This window comes from Hyperoodon ampullatus (genome assembly GCF_949752795.1).
Source record: "Hyperoodon ampullatus genome assembly, chromosome: 3".
Classification (NCBI taxonomy): domain Eukaryota; kingdom Metazoa; phylum Chordata; class Mammalia; order Artiodactyla; family Ziphiidae; genus Hyperoodon; species Hyperoodon ampullatus.
Window position 1 is genome coordinate 20,530,714 of NC_136916.1, and position 22,499 is coordinate 20,553,212.

General features: G+C 39.9%; 2 protein-coding genes across 3 annotated transcripts in view; both read left to right on the top strand.

The window, feature by feature from the left end:
- Positions 1-1,025: 1,025 nt before the first annotated feature.
- USP6NL (USP6 N-terminal like) overlaps positions 1,026-22,499 on the top strand; it is a gene marked incomplete at its 5' end in the record, with an annotated part of 114,478 nt that continues 93,004 nt past the window's right edge. Inside the window, one exon of the mRNA XM_079699314.1 lies at positions 1,026-1,202. Within this exon, the coding sequence (XP_079555440.1) occupies positions 1,130-1,202 (73 nt within the window). The remainder of the gene's footprint in view (positions 1,203-22,499) is intronic.
- LOC307050958 (polyadenylate-binding protein 4-like) lies at positions 19,994-22,126 on the top strand (the record flags this gene model as incomplete). Of its 2 annotated transcripts, XM_079701247.1 has the most annotated exons (2): positions 19,994-21,398; positions 21,534-22,126. In XM_079701247.1, 2 exons carry the CDS (start codon positions 19,994-19,996, stop codon positions 21,974-21,976), a joined length of 1,848 nt encoding a protein of 615 aa, XP_079557373.1. In that variant the 3' UTR covers positions 21,977-22,126. The 2 variants fall into 2 exon arrangements, with proteins under 2 accessions (XP_079557373.1, XP_079557372.1); XM_079701246.1 differs by having other exon boundaries at positions 19,994-22,126.

Below are 22,499 nucleotides of genomic sequence, written 5' to 3' on the forward strand. Positions count from 1 at the left end.
TGGGAAAATAACAAGCAAATCTTTAACTGTGTGGAGGCAGAGGAACTGCCTTTGATTTGCTCTGGGATCTATTATTTTATGATACATTAAGAATATCAGTAAATGGGAAGGAAAGAAAACTAGGAAGGTCAGCAGTACAGTAAGAGGAACAATTTGCTGGTGAAGAATCACTTTAGTAAATGTAACATTTGACAATGTGAACCTGAAGCTCATTTTTCTCTTTTAATTAACTCTGTAGGTTTACTTTGAAAAGGGCTGCTATGTGCTAAATAGAACACATGACAAAAGTATTAAATATTAATTGAGCATGGTTGCAGCTTGGCTGTTAAAAATCATATGGTTATACTTGATTTGAAAGTCTCTGGCCCACGCCTCTGATGGTGAGACCAATGCACTTACAGCCCTTCTGGGGATTTCCCGCGTGCGGCAGGACCGAGACCTCTCTTCAGGGGCTAGAACCTCAGGGGCATGTGTGAGGAGGAGGGCAGGGAATCCTTAGGATATTTTTTGAGGTACCATTTCTTCTGTGCAGATCTGGGAGCTTGGAGTTAGCAAGATAAAGTTGTATTTTTATCCACATTTTATTTTCTGTATTTCAAATATGAGATTTTTGAGAAATTGGAAAAAAGTATCAGGGCTTTGACAGTGCAGGGTATTTTGGTTGACTGCTTCTGAGTGTGTTTTTAAAAACTTGCACACAGCATCTGCAATCCACTATATGAGAATTTATAGCGTAGCACTTTATTTTTCCTGTCGTGACTTTTGTCAGAAAATGTTTTCGCTGTGCTTAGTGCTTTAACAGACGATTACTCATGTTTTGTTTTGCTTTGTTTATAACTTGTTAATGCTCTGCAAAGTCATACATTTTGGGCTTTGAGGACGGTGGTTTTCACATATGCAAAAATCACTTTGAATCCATCATTTCAAGAAGATGCAACCCATCCTTTTGTTGTTTCTTATTAACTGCTTCAGAGCCTTCAGGGAGAGCTAAGCAGAGCATGTACTTCTCTGGAGTTGAACTGTGCTTGTGCCTGAGCTTCCTGAAAGCAGAGATGCAGTGAGCTCGCGGTGATGAAACCTGTTGGATTCCTGGAGGAAGCAGCTGGAACCTTTGGCTTGTTAACTAGCAATGATTCAAGTCTTGCAGATTGTAAAGGAGCTGGTGACACCATCCAGGCAAAAAGCAGCCAGAGTGAAGGAAGGTAGGAACAGCATCAGGATGAACAATCAGAGCACTTTAAGGCACTTAGAGATTTTTACGAATATCGACCTAAAGAGCAGCTATAAAAAAGGAGTTTGAGTTATCCTGTGTGCTTTTGCTCTTCTGATATATTACAGTATCTGAGGAGGATCAGGTAATGACATAATTGTGAACATGCCTCATTATTACTGTTTTTAAACCACAAATTAGAAGCATTTCATTTTATTACAAGGTACGAAGAGTGAGGAGAGGTTATGACATATCTGCTGCGGCAGTACTTTTCATGCTGTAAGGATCCTCTCGCATTATTTATTTTGGAGGTAGAAGAATAATCTATTTAATCCTCTTCTCTTTTAACTTTAAAATATAAATGTTCATGGCAGAAATCAGAAGAGAACAAGCTAGGATCCTGCCTAGAGCAGAGCAAAAGAATTAGATGGTTCTTATTTATGTGAATAAGTGATAAATAATAGTAATAAATATGAATTTAGTGAGAGAAGGGTAGATTTTATTGCCTTTTTCAGTGAATAATTGCTTTTTTCTGTCCATGATATATGTTTAATCAGCACTGTTTGTATTTAAAATAGTCCTATATTTATAGCCTGTGACAGTTTGGGATATGCTGGAATACATGTTCAAAATCTTTTTAATTGCATGCCTGACTTACAGATCTTAAAACGAACTAATGCAGATACATCTTTGAAGAAATACTTGTATATTTTCTTTTTAAGCATTTGAAATAGTAAATCTCCAAAATAACAGGAATTAATTTAAGAAATGTAGGCCAGCAGCTAAGTTTATAATACTGGCAATTTCACTAATTTAATCTAGGGTTTAAAATCAGTCAGTGGATAAATTTATATACCAGCCTTTTCATATGAAAGATATAGCATTCTGTCTTTGTATGATTAGCGTAAGCATACCTCAGATGATATAAAATATAGAGTACTTTGGATTTTTTTAAAAACTTGATATGATCTGTGTTTAAAGTGAAGCTCGTGAGATTCCTCAAGTCCTATGTAAAATGATTTAGGGTAATGGTATTAAATAATATTGTAACATGTATACGGAATATTACAGCTGTAAGAAACGTTAGAAATCTTCTTGTCTGTTCTGATTTTATGGAAGAACATGGTATTTAAATGGACAAAAAAGCATCTCACAAAGCAAAGAAACTATTGTCATTTACCTTTGAAAATGTGTTAGTCTTATTTAGGATATTTTACAATTATTTACCTCCTGTTTTCTACTTCACTTTCTTCTGAAACAAAAGATTGTTTCTATCTCTGACTAGCAGGATTCTAACAATTAGGCATTTTTTAAAAAGCTTTTTGCTTTTACTATTTCAAGAGAATATAAATCAGTTAATTTAATCCCAATCTGTTTGAAAATGTCAGATTCATACAGTTTGACCTTTACAGACAGTCAGAATTTTTTTTTATTGGAATGTTTCTTCTAGTTTATATGTTTTCAGTCATAATCATAGTTACTTGGAATATACCTGGGGAAAGAATAATAATATTCTTCTTGCCTTTCATAATGCTTACACACACACATAAATAATGTAATCATATCGACAGGAAATGCCATATGAATATAGGAAAAATAGTACTAAAAGGTACTAACTAACGTAGTAGAATGGCTTTTGCTCTTAGACTTTTTTCCCCTATATTTCAGACAGAATTTTCCATGACCAGGGAAAACAGAGGCAGCTTATACATAGACATTTTTCTTAGAAGCTTGTTTTTTTCAAACCCATTCTCATGGTGTTTCTAATCATTTAGCAAACATATTTACTATTAGTTTTGTCTTTTTGCAAAGTAATGTTATATTTTACCAATTTTTAACATTGATAAACTGCTTGAGAAAGGTAAAGTCCTACAGACAAGTATAAAACAATGACCCATAGGAAGAGAGTTTTTAACTCAATTATTTAAAATATAGTATGAATTTGGATGGCTGCAGAGAGAGCAACATTTCAAAGTATTGTATTCACATTAGTATTAGTAAACAGTATGGAAAAATTGATTTGTGAGGGGAAGTATCAAAATTGAGGATGAAATAATTATGATAAATGGTTTGAGAAGTTTTCATCAGTTTTCCTTGGTATGAGATAGTAAACAAACTTAATATATTTTAAGTAAGATCCAAGGGTATGGCTAAGAATTATTTTGGGGAAAGAGAGAAATTATGGAATATTCATGAATCTTTTCTCTAAAAATTTCCAAATATTTGCCAAATCATTGCTTTGTCACTTAGTAGAAACATTAATCAAGTATCCCAACCTTCCAGAACTTAGTAAAATACAGTGCTAAGAGTTCATGCTAATGCTCTTTAAAGAACTTAGAATTTTGCAACAGTTAGCACTATAAGAAAGGGAGAGAACTAGTAACACTATTTGAAGGATAATTCTTGTGGATCCACACTCTATTCTGCTGATGTTGTGGTAACTGCTGGAAGTGATTGATGTTTGTGAGTAGTTGAAGTGGATAGGAAGAGGTATTTTGTAGTACAGCCTTGGAAGACTAGGCAAAGGATAACTGGTCTTTGGAAAAGTTATGGGATGGAGGGTCAAATATGCATGTATATGTATTCATTCGTTTGTTCATTCATCATTCTCTCATTTGTTCACCTTTATCAGGTGTCCACTATTTGGAAGACACTTTGCTAATCACTGGGGATACAAAATAAGATATGATCTCTGCCCATACCTGGGACATAGTAGATCCCAGCTATTTACTGAGTGAAGGAATGAATGGAAGAATATACAGTTGTTAATACAGTCTAGTCTAAGAGGTATTTGTATAGTCAGGGCAGTATAGTGAGTTGTTTGTTTTGCCATGAGGTCATCATGTGCAGAGTTAAAGCAACTTAGTCTTGTGGACTAGGGAAAGGAATGGGATAAGTGATTCTGTGCTAAATGGAAAAATAAACTGTAACATTTTTCGTCTTGAATGACCTGGTTAGCCTGCGTCTCCAGGGCCAAGTTTGACTAGATTGGGAAGGAATCACCTCACTGAGTAGACCAGAGGTAAAACCCTACCGTCTATTCAGATGTACATAAGGCACAAATGTCATCATCGTAACTTTGTATTAGTAAGAAGCCTGGTTTTCTCCTTTAAAGGCCTCGTGTTTATTTGGACAAAAATGTTTTGAAAATATGACATGTTTCTCTATCTGGCTAAATAGAAGTATGCTAAATATAAATTATTCATTTCTTAATGATTCAGGTTCTTTATTGAAACAATTTTTTGTAGGTTACAAAACCTGATGACCATGTTTATCAAAATTATTTTTTAAATAAGAGTAGATTTAGAATGAAGCCCTGAAAGTCTGTCCTGTTAGTAAAACATATGAGCTTTGGCATCTGTCCTAACCTTTTCATTCCCACTTTCATGCCTTAGCACCTCTCTTCTAGATTATTAAAATAGCCTCCTCATTTATTTTATTTGATAAACATGCATTGAACACTTATTGCATCTTAGATGAAAGGGTACAGAGATGTATCCTCAAGGAACTCATATGGGGGTGGTAAGAGACAAAAGTCAATGATTACAGTAGTATGAGAGGTGTTGTGGGAACCCAAAGGGGGAACTGGCCCTGATTTGGTAATTAGGAGAATGAAGGGATTAAACTCTTTGGTGAAGTGACAGATGCCCTCATTTGAGCTAAGTATCAAAGGATGCATAAAAGCTAGGGGGAAAAAAAGAGAGTGTATAAGCATCTCAAGCAAAATAAATAGTGGAGGAGAGCTCAGGTGCCAAACATGTGAAGAAGTTTGGAAATATTCTTAAGGTGATAATGGGAGAAGGTGAGAAGACTGGTCAGTGGTATGTGGTCATTTAACTCTCTATTCCATCCTTCCATTGCTGTCTGTGATCATTTTGTGAAATAATTTGCCATAAAACCTGGAATTGGGACTTCACCTATATTTCTAGCTGTGATGATCACTAACTAGATCTCCCCATGCACCCTCTATGCCAGCGACACCAGAATGCTTGCTGTTTCCCAGATGTGCTGCTCCATCCGGACGGCAAGTCCTTCCCTTCCTTCTCCAGTGACTATAGTCCTTACAGATCAGCCTCCAAGGCTCAAATGCCACCCCCACCAAAAAGCATTCCCTGATCTTTTTCTCCTCTTGCCCTTTTAAGTCAGAATTAATCATTCCTTTCTTTGTATTCTCTTAGTATTTTGCTTTTGCCTCTATTACTACACGTTTAAAATTCTACTGTACCTTATGATTATATTAAATTGACCAGTAAATGTTAATTGAAACAATGTTTTGGCTTACTGAACATTTTTGTTTCCATTCTGTTTTTTAGCTGTGTTTTAGGTAGTTGAGATTGTCATAAACTGATCGTTAGATAAGTGAAATATTATAGCTAATAACCTAACAATGGACAGAGAAATGTGTGATTCCCCTTTAAGATACTTTGTAATGGTATGATAGAAAATGGCTTTCAGCTTATGTTTAAACTGTACCCATATTTTGCTTCATGTTGACTGTTTAAGCTTGAGAAACTGAAGTCATAGCATCTAGTGTACTGCATTTAGTTGTTTGACTTACTGCTAGACTTCTTGGTTTATTACTCGCGGTCAAAGCAATCCTGAGTAGTATGGTATCCAATGTGGTTTAAAAAAAAAAAGTGTCTTTTAAATGCACCTCAAACACCATTACAGTGTACTTTGTTCGGTGCTGGGGTTGGGCAGTCTTAATGAGGAGTAGCCTATATCCCAAGTTAAAACAGACATGTGCCCATTACAATAATATGGTGGGCAGGACATTGATGATTTGGGAGCCAGAAAACCTGTCATCTGGTCATACCACCGTGCGACTTTGGGCAGGTCAGTGAGTGTCTTTGTGTCACAGGGTTTTCCATCTATTATATGATGAGTTGTTCCCTAAGACCTCATATAGCCCTGACATTCATATTCTACTGGTTTTCTTAAAGCCATTTTTGTTTTTCCGTGGTAGCCTCTTAGATTAAAATATCAAATTCATAATGCCTGCCTGCCTACATCTACTCTTTCTGAACAAGCACATACACAGAGTAAATTGGGTTGTGTAATTGGCTTAATTATGAAGAGCTTTTAGAGATTTCCCACAATTTACTGCTCTGTGAGTAACTGCAGCACGGGGAGCCTGATTGAGAACATGGATACCCAGTCAGGCTGATTGGGTCTCAGCCCTGGATTTGCTACTCACTTACTTACTAGCTGTGTGACCTTTGGCAAGTTATTTAACCTCCCTGTGCAACAGATTCTTTATCTGAAAAGTAGGGATAATAATAGTATGTACTTCACAGGAGTGTTGTGAGGATTGAGATAAGGCATAGGAAGGACCCTGCACAGTGGCTGGCACCTAGTAAGGGCTAAATGTAAGCTGCCGTTAATATTTTTCTTGGTTTTGTTATCTTTATTATTGTTATTTTTGTTGATGCTGCACTGCTGATCACTTAGATGGCTGATAGCTTGTTTATAGGTGTTTATGTCTGAGACAGTGTACAGGGTTCTGTGGACAATGGTCAGATTCAATATACTGATGTTTATTAAGATTTATTGTAGTGTTGGTTCATTTGTACTTGGAAAACTTTAATCAGTGAATTTATTCTTTAAATTTAGCTATGTAATATTGAACGTCAAAGTTGTATGTGTCTTGTGGGCAAGGTTAATTGAGAAAAGTTTTATCAAAACTTTGTTTCAGGGAAATATACTTGTATGTACAGATCTTAATAACCTTGTTTTAAATACTATTTTAAAGAAAAATGGGTCCATTTTATTTAGCTCATAGACCCAGTGTATCTTTGTCTTAACTTTGGTGAAGAATTTCAAAAGTCAAGAGTGAATTTTGCAATCCCTTGTTGCTTGAAACTAAATTATTGGAAAGGTTTTCTTTTAATTGTTTAAACTTTAAAAATTGAGTGCAGTGGACTCCCTGACTAGCATTCCTCTCTTGCTTGTCAGTAATGCAGTGCCGTCCAGTGTGCTACACTAGCCATTAATATGTGGTTCTTTAAACTTAAATAATTAAAATTAAGTAAAATAAGACATTCAGTACCTCAGTCATGCTAGTCGCATCCTAAGTGCTCAACGGCCACATCACAGAAAGTTCTGTTAGACAGCGCTGGATAGATTGTAGAGCCAGACTGCTTGGGTTCGTTTCCTGAATAGTCATGTGACCTTGGGCAAGTTAGTTCATTTTCCTGTGCCTCAGTCTCCTCATATGTAGACTTGGACAAAAGTTCTCCTGTGGTTGTTAATGTGGATTAAGTGAGTCAACATTTGTAAAGTGCTTAGAACAGCACCAGGCACGTAGTATGTGTTTGTTAAATAAACAAATGTTCATCGTGTTCAGATTTATTACGCTTCATAACGTATTAATGTGTAGTAATTATCTTTTTGTCTTTTATGTGTGTTTTATTGCCCTTTTGAGAAAAAATTTATATATACCAACCTGCCTGGATAATTTTTTGTATTTGAGTTTTTATATTTAGCCGCAATTTAGAGTAATGTCTCTGTCATGCACTCTGGCTTAAAAATTCATTGGGAGTGCCCACTGCTTTCAGGGTGAAGCACAGTTTCCTTTGTCAGGCATTTTGGGAATTCCAGCCTGCCCTTCCCAACTCATTTTCACTGCCATCCAATTCTAGCCCTTTGTTCCATTTTTCAGTTAATCACTGCCTTTGTTGTTAAAAATATTTAATGGTGGTGGTTTCATCTCTTCAAATGGTATATAAGCTCTCCCAGAACGTGTAGCAGTATTATCCGTGCATTTAGTAAATGCTCAGGATATGTTCAGGTTGAGTAAAAGAATCTTCTGTTTTTGAAATGCAATCAGTATTTCTTTTAATATCAAAACACAGTCATTCAAGTCATCTCTGAAGTGAAGGGATTCAAAACCCATTCTACCATCTGTGATGTCAGCATCAGAAATGTGCTCCATCTCTTAAGACTCTGCTACTGGGCTGTACTTGTCTCAGTGGGGAGGGGTCTGGACAGTGGTTCTCACCATGGTAGTCACTACCCTGTAGCATGGTGGTGCCGTGTAAAGCACCATTTGGTGATGAATTTGGTGATTTTCTGGATGACGCTTTCTAAAAGGATGCTGATTTTATCTTGGTTTACTCATTTCTTTAGGTTATCTCCCATATTCTTTGGTCTGCTGTTTGTTGCTTCTTTCTGTGTTTTTCCTGATTATACACAAATGCTTATCACATGAATGTAACAAAGGGAAAAAAAGTCATTCAAGAGGAAAAAAAGTACCATGTATTATAAAAAGCAAAACTTAGTTTTTATGTTTCTATATAATGACATTTGGTACAATTAGGTATTTTTTCACTTTAAACAGGTTATTTTCTCCATATGAGGAAAAAAGTGTAAAAACTCTAAACCTCTTACCATAGAATGGTGTGTGCTTGTGGTCTAAAGGTCATACAGAATTCCCATTTGTTATTACTAGTTGCTTAATATATAACAACATCAGTGGCAAATCCATAATTATCTATGGATAGCTGCATTTTGGATTGCATGTACTGTATTGCATATATTGCATTTATGTTGTGCAAGTTGCCTTGTATTATGTTGAAGGAGAAAAGAGTGGATATTATAAAACCAGTAATGTGAATAAAATTCATACATAAATGGTCTTGCATTGTAACTGGAAATACTCAGACATCTTAGAGACTTCGATTCATTATTCTGTGTTGTGGTCTTGGGTTTTTTGGAGGTGGCCTGGGCGATAGTTGGGAACTGTAGGACAGAGGCACCAGGTTCTACTTGGGAATGATTTAGAGTCTCCCTCTGCATATATCACTACTTGTTACCCTATAACATGGTACTTCTGGTTACTTTTCAAAGTGCTGTGGCTTCATTACAGTGTGAGCTTCTTGAGGACAAGGACCACAGTTCATTTATCATTTTGGAGAAAAGTGAATTCTGAAGAATGCAGTGGTTTGTGAGCTTGTCTGGTATTTGTTTCTCTGTAGCTTACCATCAAAGTGATGAATACACTTATGGGTAATAGGTAATTGGTATACTTAATCAGTTACCTAATTATTGAGAGGACTCAATTCTCACTTTATATTATTTTATTACTGAAACAGACTGCCCAGTAGATTTTTTTAAAAATAAATTTATGTATTTATTTATTTTTGGCTATGTTGGGTCCTCATTGCTGCGCGTAGGCTTTCTTTAGTTGTGGCGAGCTGGGACCACTCTCTGTTGCAGTGCGCAGGCTTCTCACTGTGGTGGCTTCTCATGTTGCAGAGCATGGGCTCCAGGCGTGCGGGCTTCAGCAGTTGTGGCACATGGGCTTAGTTGCTCCACGGCTTGTGAGATCTTCCCGGACCAGGGCTTGAACCCATGTCCCCTGTGTTGGCAGGCGGATTCCCAACCACTGCGCCACCAGGGAAGCCCCCAGTAGATACTATAAACATTCTCTAGAGAACAATTAGGTTTACAGTGACTTATTATGCTTAGAATGCTACTTGGAATTAACTGTTTGTACCACTGTCTTGATATAATTTAAATGTAATTTAGAAGTGCTGCAATGTCTTCATTCAGATAACTTGTTACCCTTTAAAAATTGGCTGCTTAAGTATTGTTTCTCTCCCATTTGGCAGACACCAGATGCAGTGATTAATAAAGGTCATTATGTTGCTTAGTTATGGAGAGCTTTTAATGACTATTACCTGAACATCTGCTGTTTTCATCACTGCAGTTACCCAGAAAACATCTGATACAATATAGAAGCTGTACTTTGAAAATGTGATTTAGGCTAATCTAATAAATTACTTTAGAACATTTAAATATTTCTTTACATTTTAAATAATTGTGAGAAAGCCCTTATCTTTTTTTAAAGTGAACAATAAAAAGTATCAAGGACAGACTTTTGGAATGGTTGTACTGGATAGTCCTGGAGTCCCATGGGCTGAATTCTCAGCGTCTAGGAGTTGTCTGTGTACAGAATTGGGTGGGAGAAGCGGTGACTTTCTCATGCATTCTGACTGTCATGTGAAACCTTGACTGAAAATGAGGGGCTTGGAGTGGAATTGAAAGGTTACCCAGACTCTGCTGGGAGAACATTGAAAAGTGAGAAAGGGTTTATTGATTATGGGGTTTTCAAAAATAGGACCAAATACTTTTAAAGTTTTGAAACAATTACAGTGCTTGCTTCAGCAGCACATATACTAAAATTGAAATAACTACAGATTCCCAGCAAGTTGCAAAACATAGTACTGAGAGGTCCCGTGTACCTTTCACCCAGTTTCCTCCAATGGTAAAATGTTACAGAATGATAGTCGAATATCAAAACCAAAATACTGACATTGATGCAACCCACAGACTTTCTTCCGATTTCACCAGTTTTATATGCACTTGTGTGTGTGTGTGTGTGGTGTATAGTTTATGCAGTTTACCACATACGTAGGATCCTTGTAACCACCATCACCATTAAGATACAGAATTGTTCTGTCACTTACAAAGCTACCCCTTTATAGTCAACCTACTCCCCTGCCCTTCTCTAACCCCTTGCAACCACCAATTTGTTTCTTGTCTCTATAATTTGGTCATTTTGAGAATATTATATAAATGTAATAATATGTTACTTTGGGGGATTGGCTCCCCACCCCCTGCCAGTGTCTATGCAAACTGTTTCATATGTCAATCATTTGTTTCTTTTTATTGCTGAGTAGTATCCCATAGTATGGATGTACCAGAGTTTGTTTAACCATTTACCCATTGAAGGATATTTGGATTTTTTCAAGATTTTGACCAACACAAGTAAAGCTGCTATGGGCATTCATATACAGTTTTTTTTTGTGTGGACATAAGTTTTCATTTCTCTGAGATAAATATCCAGAATATGATTGGTGGATTGAATGATAAGTAGATGTCTAGTTTTTCAGGAAACTACCAAAAGACCAATACTTTTATTTCTCCAAAACTTATTTACTAATGCCTAATAAAACTGAGACACTGAGAAATTACTTCCCATATGGTTGTGTTCTATAAAATTCTGTGTCTACAGATCAAGAGACAACCAAATGGACATTTAGTAGATATAACAGACAAGTTACAGAAGAAGAAGTAGAAATGGCTATTAACATATGAAAGGATTTTGAATGTCACTGATAATCAGACAACTATTGTCAGAATTATGTTTAGATGCAAGTAATTTAAAAGCAGGCAGAATGGCTGGGAACAGTCCAGGGTGGCTAGTATGGCAGGTACAGTGGGCAAGAAATGCCTTGAGCAACCCATATCTTTTCATTTTTCTCCTCAGTCACACACAATCTTTGTCCTCATTTTGGCAAGATAACTGCTGCTTCTCCATACTTGGGTGCAAGAGCCAGGCCAGAAGAAAAAGGAAAGGGGGAAATCCAGAATGAGTGTCACCTGCAGAAGGGAAGCAAAAACTTTTCCTTAAACCGTCAGCTAGAATTATGTCACGTGCTACCAGCAGCTGCAAAGGGGCCTGGGAAGCAAGTAGTTTTTTACTTGAAACATTCTTGCTGAAAAGATATGGGGTTCTCTTAGTAAGGAAGATGTGGAAATATTGCATAGGCAACTAGCAAAGTTTGTCGGAGAGTGCAGATATGAAATGTCATGTGTGCCTAAGACCCTGAAATTAAAAAATATGAATAATGCCCTGTGTTATGTAAGAGGTACTAACACATTGTAAGAGAACAAATTGGTATACTTTTTTTGATGGGCAATTGTGATATTCTTTTTCAAAATTAAAGGTTGTGTTTCATCTGGCCCATCAGTACAAATCTGTGACTCTATTCTGTAGAAATGCTGTCCCTGCATATGTGCAGAAAGATCTTTGCTGTAGCGTTGTCTACATAATATCAAACCACTAGAAATTATCTGTCAGTGGGAGAAAGGCTCATACATCATGGTATATCCATACAGTGGAGTACAGTACAGGCAGCCAGTAAAAATAATAAGCTTGATTTATGTAAATAGACCTGGAAATCAGCCATGAAATATAAAACTGCAGCACATTATGCATAATATGGTTCTACTGCCCGCCCTCCAATACATATGTATGTGTTTTTGTATGTGTTCTTGTGCATGTGTGTATGTGTGTGGTATGATTATATCTGTTTTGGCCTATGCAGAAGAGAAAGACTTTATTGAAAAACACTGAAAACATTAACAGTGGGAAGTGGGTTTGGGAAGGGAGAATATAGGAGGAGATTTCACTTTTCTTTATATACATCTGTATTGCTTGAATAGTTTACAAGCCTGTAGTAACTGTTCAATTAGGAAATGAAGTATTGTATAATGTGATTTTTTTTGGATGCTTGAAGCACATACTTCTATATTTTAACCATTCTGGATGAAACTGCATAACATCTTGTTTTGCCATTTTATGCATATAGTATACTAAATATTTTTTCTTAGTCACTCAAGGCCTAATGAGATAGTCAGGGCTGCTTAAATATACTCAAAATAGATTTAGATTAAATGATTTTTAACACTTCCTTATAAATTTTTAAACTTTGACTTCTTAGGCAGGCTGTACTTTTTGTGTACAGTGTATCTGCCTCTAACAGTTCTTCCTATTTCTAATTTCTGCTGTAATCTTCTTTGACTTGGGAATGAAGCAACCAGCAACCTGGTTTAATTGTGTCTAAAAATAGTTCTGAATAAAAACAGGATAAATTAGTTCTGAATGAAGGTTTTGAGAGACTTTGTGGGTAAAGTACATGAACTTTAGCTTACTGCTATTTGAACATTTTTTTTTACTGTTTAGAGCTCTTTTTTTCTTCTTTGTTTACCTTTGTTTTCAGCTGTGTTTTAGTTGTTTGAGATGGCTTGATACAGGAAGTTTGCTAAACCTAGGGATGTTTAAAAAGCAGATAACCCATCGGTGTCGCTCTTTTAGAGAAACTTATTACAGCAGTAAGGAAAGGAGATAGGGTGTTTTAGGACAGGGTTATATAGGAAAAAAGTCCCTGAGCGTTTGGATTTTCTTTCTGTTCCTTAATGGTAAGATGATTCTTATCTTTGCTGACAAGTTAATAATTAACCCCATGTAACATAGTATGTAGTGCATACACATCAGGCTGGGGTTTGAATCCTGGCTCTGTCATGTACTTAGCTAAGTGACCTTCCTGATCCTCAGTTTTCTTACATTTAAAAGCTTATTTTGCTTAATATTAGTACATATTTTATATAAATGCCTAGTTGACACATTCATAGATTAAGTGGAGAAAATTTGTGTAATGTATCTGGCCCACAGTCTTCAAATAGTGACTTATTATGGAGGATAATGTGAAATTTGAGATTTGCATAATGTATTATACTTTTTTATAACAAAACATTTTATTTTTTCCTTTTATTTATTTATTTATTTTTGCGGTACACGGGCCTCTCACTGTTGTGGCCTCTCCCGTTGCGGAGCACAGGCTCCGGACGCGCCGGCCCAGCGTCCATGGCTCACGGGCCCAGCCGCTCCGCGGCATGTGGGATCTTCCCGGACTGGGGCACGAACCCGCGTCCCCTGCATCGGCAGGCGGACTCTCAGCCACTGCGCCACCAGGGAAGCCCCTCCTTTTATTTTTATAGAATTATTATCCTTAGTGTGGAAAACTTGAACAACACAGAACACACAAGGGGAAAATTTTTTTTAAATCCTCTGTTATTTCCTTACTCAGGAAGGATCTCTGTTAATATTTTATAGGTCTTTCATTCAGTCTTTTTGCCGTGTGCAAATACTGCTTGCTTTATATCAGTAGACTCAACGTTAAATCCTTCAAACAACCTTACATGGCATGGTGGTGTCTCAGTCTTCCCTTATTGGAAACGAGGCTGAAAGAGGTTAAGATCAAATTGCTGGTCGGTGGTGGAGCTGGTGTTCATGATCGGGAGTGAGAAGGGGCTCCTCTCCCCACCCAGTTGGAAGCAGTCATCTCTCTTCATAATCAGTTTGCAATATCTGTGATTATAAGATGTTTGATTAAGATTTAGGTTGTACTTTGTATTGTTTAAGAAAGCGAAGTAGATTTGGGCTTAATGCATGGTATTTCCGTGTATTATTGTAGTGTAATGTTACTTAGGTGATATGCATGTTTGTAGCTCCGTAAACATTAAACTCTAATACTTGAGGTCAAAATGAGACTTTGTATTTCTCCAGCGTGATCCTAACTCTCTAAGCTATAGAAAATCTGACTGTGGTGCTTGGAATACACTGTGTTGTGTTCACTTTGGATGTTGGATTCCTGAGTGGTGTGGAAAATGATCTTAAAGTTGCTGTTTTATTGTACTCAAAAAAGGACTAAATCAGCCATATCCTTATTTTTATGATATTTTTGAAATAGTAATTTCCATGATCGTGTGTTTTTAAGATAAGAAGTTATTATTTGGGTCAGTAAATGTTGCCTTTAATTTAAACATCCTGGGGCTTCCCTGATGGTGCAGTAGTTAAGAATCCGCCTGCTGGGCTTCCCTGGTGGCGCAGTGGTTGAGAGTCCGCCTGCCGATGCAGGGGACATGGGTTCGTGCCCCGGTCTGGGAGGATCCCACATGCCGTAGAGCGGTTGGGCCCGTGAGCCATGGCCGTTGAGCCTGCGCGTCCGGAGCCTGTGCTCCGCAACGGGAGAGGCCACAACAGTGAGAGGCCCACATACTGCAAAAAAAAAAAAAAAAAAAGAATCCGCCTGCTAATGCAGGGGACACGGGTTCGAGCCCTGGTCTGGGAAGATCCCACATGCCGCGGAGCAACTAAGCACGTGCGCCACAACTACTGAGCCTGCACTCTAGAGCCCGTGAACTACAACTACTGAGCCCACGCGCTGCAACTACTGAAGCCCGTGTGCCTAGAACCTGTGCTTCGCAACAAGAGAAGCCACCGCAATGAGAAGCCTGTGCACTGCAACAAAGAGTAGCCCCTGCTCACCGCAAGTAGAGAAAGCCCATGTGCAGCAACGAAGACCCAACACGGCCAAAAAAAATTAATTAATTAAAAAAGAATCCTAAAGCATTTACAGATTTATTTATAATCTTCAGAAAGTCCCTGAAAAACTAGTTTGTATATTGTACTATATATACTGCCTATACAGTACCTGTAGGTACACACACACATAAATCTATTTCTTCGGGGGACTTTATCCTTCGTTACACTGTCATACTTGGACCTTTAGCTTAGGGGATTTGGCAGCCTCTTATTTCAGATATTTTGAAAACTGTACTGTCATGATTCTAAGTATGTAATGAAGCTTGACTTCATGTTTTTTTGTATTGCTTTTTCATGATTTTTTTCAGAAGTAGGTTAAAAAAAATAATGTTAGTAGTTGACCTGACTATATCATCTAGACAGTTACAAAACATGTCCCAATATTAAGCAAAATATTGTTTGAATTTAGACATTGTTAAAAAAGAATTTGAATTTAGACATTGTTTGAATTTAGACATTGTTTAAAAAAGAATTCCAGAAGAAATTCACTGTATTTGCTCTATATTTGTAGCTGAGGGGGGTAGATCTTTTTGAGTCCTTTAGGTATTTATATATAACTTCAGTATGCTGTAACTTTCAACTTGTTTAGGATTAAGTGGCTACAGTTTATATAAAGTTAATGAGGTGAATTAGATGTGATAATCTTAGAGGTGTGGAGTTGTTAAAGAGCTGGATGTGTTTGGGGAAGAAATACAGTGTGCCTTGATTATGGAGTCCGTGGATGGGCAGTGGTTTGAGGAGATGTGTTTGGAATTCCACAACCACAGGTGAGGACCAGACTGTCAAGGGTTGTTTTAGATACATTGGGATTTATCCTGTAGATACCCAGTGTAGACATCCGGAAAGCAATCAGGATAGGAGTTTAGCATCTAGGTAGTACAGGGTAGAGGGACATAGACAGAGGATTCATCATTTTGGGAAAGGATGTGATCACTCGTGGGAGAACTTGATGTCAGAGGGAGTGAAGACAAGGAGAGAGACCTAAGGGAACCCTGTTGGTAAAGGAGCCCCTGAGATGATGGTGTTCCTCTGTACAGGGGCTCTAGCGCTTATCCCTGTAGAAGAGGAATTTAGGCAGGGATGGGGGGGGGCAGTGAGGGGGTGGCAGGGGAAGAGGGGAAGAAGAGTCCAGGGCTTCAGAGTGGTTTTGGTGGCTGATCTGACCTCTTCCCAATAGGCTCTAGCCAGCTTTACACCCACTTTGCTTTTACCTGTGCAGCTGGATGCGGCTGGAGAATACACCACCTCTGAATAGTTGTACTTTAAATTCCTGATCATGGACTTTAGGTGGGCTTTTAATGCTGCCTGGCAGTCATACCATATTATTCCTACTTCATTCGTATCGGTGACTCTCAGTTCCCCTGCCTGTCTCAAACCTTCAGCATCTGCTTACCATATCAATTCTCAGCTGATTATCATCTCCTTTTTTAACTGAGAAACTTGAAGCATGTCGCTTCCACGGACGAACAGACTCCCTGGCAGTTCCTCCATCACATCAGCTGAACGCATGGACTCTGCCGGTTCCCGCCACACGTGAGCCGTCTGCTCCCACGTAAAGCTAGCCCCCTCCTGTGCACTAAGCTCTCTCTCCTCATACGCTCATAAACGTTGCTCACTCAGCTCTCTGTTCCTTCTCTTGTCCTCAGTTTTCTTCCTCTAATGCATCATTCCCATCGCTATACCATGTGCTGTTACTTCTCTCATCAGATGAAACAATACTTAATTTGACTCCGCTCCTCTTGTCGGCAGCTGTTCCATTTCTTTCTTCCCTTTTGCAGTAAATCTCCTCCAAGGAGTTGTCTGTACTCAGTCTTCAATTTCTCCTCTTCCACTTTTCTTTTAAATTCACTGTAGTCAGACTTTCAGCCCCGTGACTTCAATTTAACATTGGCAGAAAGTCAATTTAAAATTTGCTTTTAAAATCATAAGTTTTATTTGAAGTGGAGTGTTATTCACAGCACTTTAATTTCCTTTGCTAAGTATAATATATTTAGAGAAATGTGTAGATTTACCATCCATCCATAGTTGCTATGGTTATATCATAAAGAGGTATTAAAAATGGTAACACATTTTAACTGCTGTTGTATCACATTGGGTATCATACTTGCTGGCTTTGTACTATTGGGCTCCATATATCTTTTTTGGTGACTATTCCTTAATCTTTCCTACTACTAAGAAGTTGTCTAGTTTTGACCAAGCAGATGGTTTCAAGTTTCTCTCTAATATGTTGAATGAAGTTGTGAATGAATAACTGAGCTGAGTGAGCATGAAGACAGCATGCAGGAAGTTTAGTGTAGAAGGACAACAAACTATTCAGCAAATTAATGATATCCATAATTGATAATGAGCTATATGCTTTAGCTTTAGTAGTCTGTTAAAAGTTCTTCTGAGGATATGGAGTTGCACTAGAATTCTTTTAGGATTCTCTAATTATGATCCCCCAAGGCTGCCTTCTTTTATGCAAGGATTATAAAAAAATCTAGGTCTTCAGTTGGTTATACCTATGAAACTGAGAGCCAGATTAGTTTGCTCAAAAATATTGAATATGATCAATTTGTTGTTGTTTTTCAGTCTTTTATATAATTGTAACATATATAATGAGACATTCACCTGAGTGAGTAGTCTTGTGGACAGGTTATCGGTTATATCTGGCATAGTTGCCCAAATGCCATCACTTTATTTCCTGCACAAGGAAACATGGAAATCCGAGTTAGTCAGAGGAATTGTTACTACAGGGAGAGATTTGAATTCAGGTGTTGTTATGCTTGGCAAGTTACTTATGACATACCTACCAAATGATCCCAATAGACCATACCTGGGAATTACTGGACATTGTCTTGTAACAGCGTATTCTTTCCATTCAACAAATATAATTCCACGAACAAAATATGGTTGTAGACTAATGTGGTAGCGGGGGAAATGAAAAAAGCAAGGAATGATTGAAAAACAATATTCAGAAATTAGTGAGAAATTACATGTAGAGGGGTGAAAGAAAAAGATATGTGAAAAATGACTCTAAGCTTTTGAACGTAGGGTCTGGCATGGTGATGCTATTGGTGGAAATAGGTAAATTAGGAAGCGTTTCTTGAAAGAAAAAAATGTTTCATTACTTAAAGTTAAGAGTATGTTTAATCGGCATGCTTCCTCTTGGTGTGAATGAATTCTCTGCATAATGTGAATTGTATTACACCAACATAAAAGAATTTCTGTATCGTATTCCCACCCTAAAGGATATTACCAAACTTTACCAAACCTGTGGTTGCTATTGTATCCTCATATATTCCACTGTATACTCCCTGCCTGCCCCTCTCCATAGGTGGTATTTCAGGAACTAGTCTTAAAACCATGTACAGTTCTAATGTAGGTGGCAAAACTCTAACCCCATTGAAAACAGGAATTCAACATAAAGCAACATTATTTCCTTATTTTGACAGAGATTATAATTAGCATCTTAGGACTTACGGTAGTATCTGTTCACAGTTCTGAGGTATACACTTAAGAATGACTCACTATCCTGACTCGCTTGTTCAAGTTCACTGTCATTCAGAACCCTTTTATTCTGCTGTTCTTTTTCTGGCTTTTTTTTTTTTTTTCCTGATGAATAGAATTATTGTAGTAAGTCTCACATTGCTGAATATAACCTTTGTTTTGTCTTAATTGGTGTGTATATGCCACGCCTCTAGGCATATTCAAGCCTTTTGCTTACGATGGCTGGCATTTTGTTGTTTAGTCTTGGCAGGAAGTACGGTAGGGTGAGAGCTGGTCGTGTGTAAGAGCCGTGAGACAGCAAGCTCTGCGGTTAATAGGGTGAATGTATAAATACTGTATCGTTTACTTCAGTGAAAATATGCACCTGTTGTTGGGAATGTACTATAAATTTAGTTGTACCCAATTAAAGCCTGTTCCAGGAAGTACCATCAGGTCTCGTAAATATTTCTGCTCAACAATTGAGCTGGCCCGTCTCTCCGCAGCTTTCGGGCCTAGCAGCCTGAAGGGGAAAAAAAGAAAAAGATTAAAAAAAAAAAAAACCGGAAAACGCTTTAAAATCTTAAAAAAAGAAAGAAAGAAAGAAAAAAAAAAAGAGCGAATCCTCCTCGGAGAACCCGCGGGGAAGTCACTTTTGCACGCTTCCGGCCTGCCCGCCGTCGCCGCCGCCGCACCTGGGCGTTCGTCGGTCCGGTGGTGAGCCGCTCGTGCGCCCGCGTCCACGCGCCTCAGCCCGCCGCTCGGCCGTGCCGCGTGGCAGGGCCGTGCCGCGTGGCAGCCCCGCGCCCGCCGCCCTCGCCCCACGCGCGCCGGCCTCCGCGTTCTACGTGTCCGCGCTGCCCTTCACCGGCCCGGCGTGGGAGGCGGTTGAGCGCTCCGGCCGCGCGGGGCTTGCCGAGTCGGCACCGACAAATATCTGGTTTCCCTCTTCCCCGGGTTGCTGTAATCTTAAACCGCCGGAAGCCTGAGGCCTATATTTATAGAGAAACGCACGTTCCGGAGGCCGCCGTGGGCACCACTGGGTTGCCTCGGGAAGAATTTTTGTAATTTGGAGGGCAGTCCCTGTTTTCATTTTTTGAAATTGGGAGCTTCCAGACCAGGACAGCTGAAAATTAACAAACTCCCAGGGAGGGCCATATTGTTTTTGAGAGCCTTTTGTCTGTGGTTGGGCAGTCTCGTCCGAGTCGTCCCCGCACTCTTCTCCGGCCCTCGGAGCCGACTCCAGCTTCTCTGAGCTTCACTGCCACCTGTGGGCCGCGGCTCGGAGCGGAGCCCCTTTTGTCCTGTGTGGCCCCCCCTAAGAAGTCCTCCTGGCCGGGCTCGGAGTACTGGGGGCTGGGGAGATGAACGCTGCGGCCAGCAGCTACCCCATGGCCTCCCTGTACGTGGGTGACCTGCACTCGGATGTCACCGAGGCCATGCTGTACGAAAAGTTCAGTCCTGCGGGGCCTGTGCTGTCCATCCGGGTCTGCCGCGACATGATCACCCGCCGCTCCCTGGGTTATGCCTACGTCAACTTCCAGCAGCCGGCTGACGCTGAGCGGGCCTTGGATACCATGAACTTTGATGTGATTAAGGGAAAGCCAATCCGAATCATGTGGTCTCAGAGGGATCCCTCTTTGAGAAAATCTGGCGTGGGAAATGTCTTCATCAAAAACCTGGACAAATCTATAGATAACAAGGCACTTTATGATACTTTTTCTGCTTTTGGAAACATTCTGTCCTGCAAGGTGGTGTGTGATGAGAACGGCTTTAAGGGTTATGCCTTTGTCCACTTCGAGACCCAGGAGGCTGCCGACAAGGCCATCGAGAAGATGAATGGCATGCTCCTCAATGACCGCAAAGTGTTTGTGGGCAGATTCAAGTCTCGAAAAGAGCAGGAAGCTGAGCTTGGAGCCAAAGCTAAGGAATTTACCAATGTTTATATCAAAAACTTCGGGGAAGAGGTGGATGATGAGAGTCTGAAAGAGCTATTCAGCCAGTTTGGTAAGACTCTAAGTGTCAAGGTGATGAGAGATCCCAGTGGGAAATCCAAAGGCTTTGGCTTTGTGAGTTACGAAAAACACAAGGATGCCAATAAGGCCGTGGAGGAGATGAATGGAAAAGAAATCAGTGGGAAAGTCATTTTCGTCGGCCGTGCACAGAAGAAAGTGGAACGGCAGGCCGGGTTAAAGCGAAAATTTGAACAGCTGAAACAGGAGAGAATTAGTCGGTATCAGGGGGTGAACCTCTACATTAAGAACTTGGATGACACCATTGATGATGAGAAGTTAAGGAAAGAGTTTTCTCCTTTTGGGTCAATCACCAGTGCTAAGGTGATGCTGGAGGATGGGAGAAGCAAAGGGTTTGGCTTTGTCTGCTTTTCATCCCCTGAAGAGGCAACCAAAGCAGTCACGGAGATGAACGGACGCATCGTGGGCTCCAAGCCACTGTATGTCGCCCTGGCCCAGAGAAAAGAAGAGAGAAAGGCTCACCTGACCAACCAATATATGCAGCGGGTGGCCGGGATGAGAGCGCTCCCCGCCAATGCCATCTTAAATCAGTTCCAGCCTGCAGCTGGGGGCTGCTTTGTGCCAGCAGTTCCACAGGCTCAGGGAAGACCTCCATATTACACACCTAACCAGTTAGCACAGATGAGGCCTAATCCATGCTGGCAGCAAGGTGGGAGACCTCAAGGCTTCCAAGGAATGCCAAGTGCTATACGCCAGTCTGGGCCTCGTCCAGCTCTTTGCCATCTGGCTCCAACTGGTAATGCTCCGGCCTCTCGTGGCCTCCCTACTACCGCTCAGAGAGTCGGGTCTGAGTGCCCGGACCGCTTGGCTATGGACTTTGGTGGGGCTGGTGCCGCCCAGCAAGGGCTGACTGACAGCTGCCAGTCTGGAGGTGTTCCCACAGCTGTGCAGGGCCTAGCGCCTCGTGCCGCTGTTGCTGCCGCTGCTCCTCGGGCTGTTGCACCTTACAAGTACGCCTCCAGTGTCCGCAGCCCTCACCCCGCCATCCAGCTCCTGCAGGCACCCCAGCCTGCGGTCCACGTGCAGGGGCAGGAGCCGCTGACCGCCTCCATGCTGGCCGCAGCACCCCCGCAGGAACAGAAACAGATGCTGGGTGAACGTTTGTTCCCGCTCATCCAGACGATGCACTCAAACCTGGCTGGGAAGATTACGGGGATGCTGCTGGAGATTGACACCTCGGAGCTGCTGCACATGCTGGAGTCCCCCGAGTCTCTCCGCTCCAAGGTGGATGAAGCTGTGGCGGTCCTACAGGCTCATCATGCCAAGAAAGAAGCTGCCCAGAAGGTGGGCGCTGTTGCTGCTGCTACCTCTTAGACAAGGACAAACCGATTCAAAAGCCAAATAAACCCTCATGGAATTCAGCTCAAGGTTTGAAGACGTCCTAGCTTGTCCTGTGGACCTCAACACCAAGAACCACTAATTGCAAATTTAATAGGTCATTTTGTATCAAAAGGTCAATTATGAAGCACCTAGAATTTTTCAATTAAAAGAATATATTCTCTGGGTTCTGATATGGCCCAAACAGTGTTAACTTTTTTTTTTTTCTATTGTGAGTTTTGTTTTTTCCCCCCCAGAAACTGGTTTTATTTGATGTACCCAAGTCTTAAGTTTCTCAATAAAGAAAAAATCTCCATAAAACAAACAAACAAAAAAAAACAATTGAGCTGGCCCACTTATTTCAAAGAATATTTGATCAAACAAAATTCCAGGGAAGTAATCTGAACAGTCCTTGAGTTTGTGATAGGAGCTGACCAATAGCTTAAGACTAGATGAATAGACCTAAACAATCCATTATAGAACTACGTACAGATGTTAACACACAGTTAGATGCCCAAGA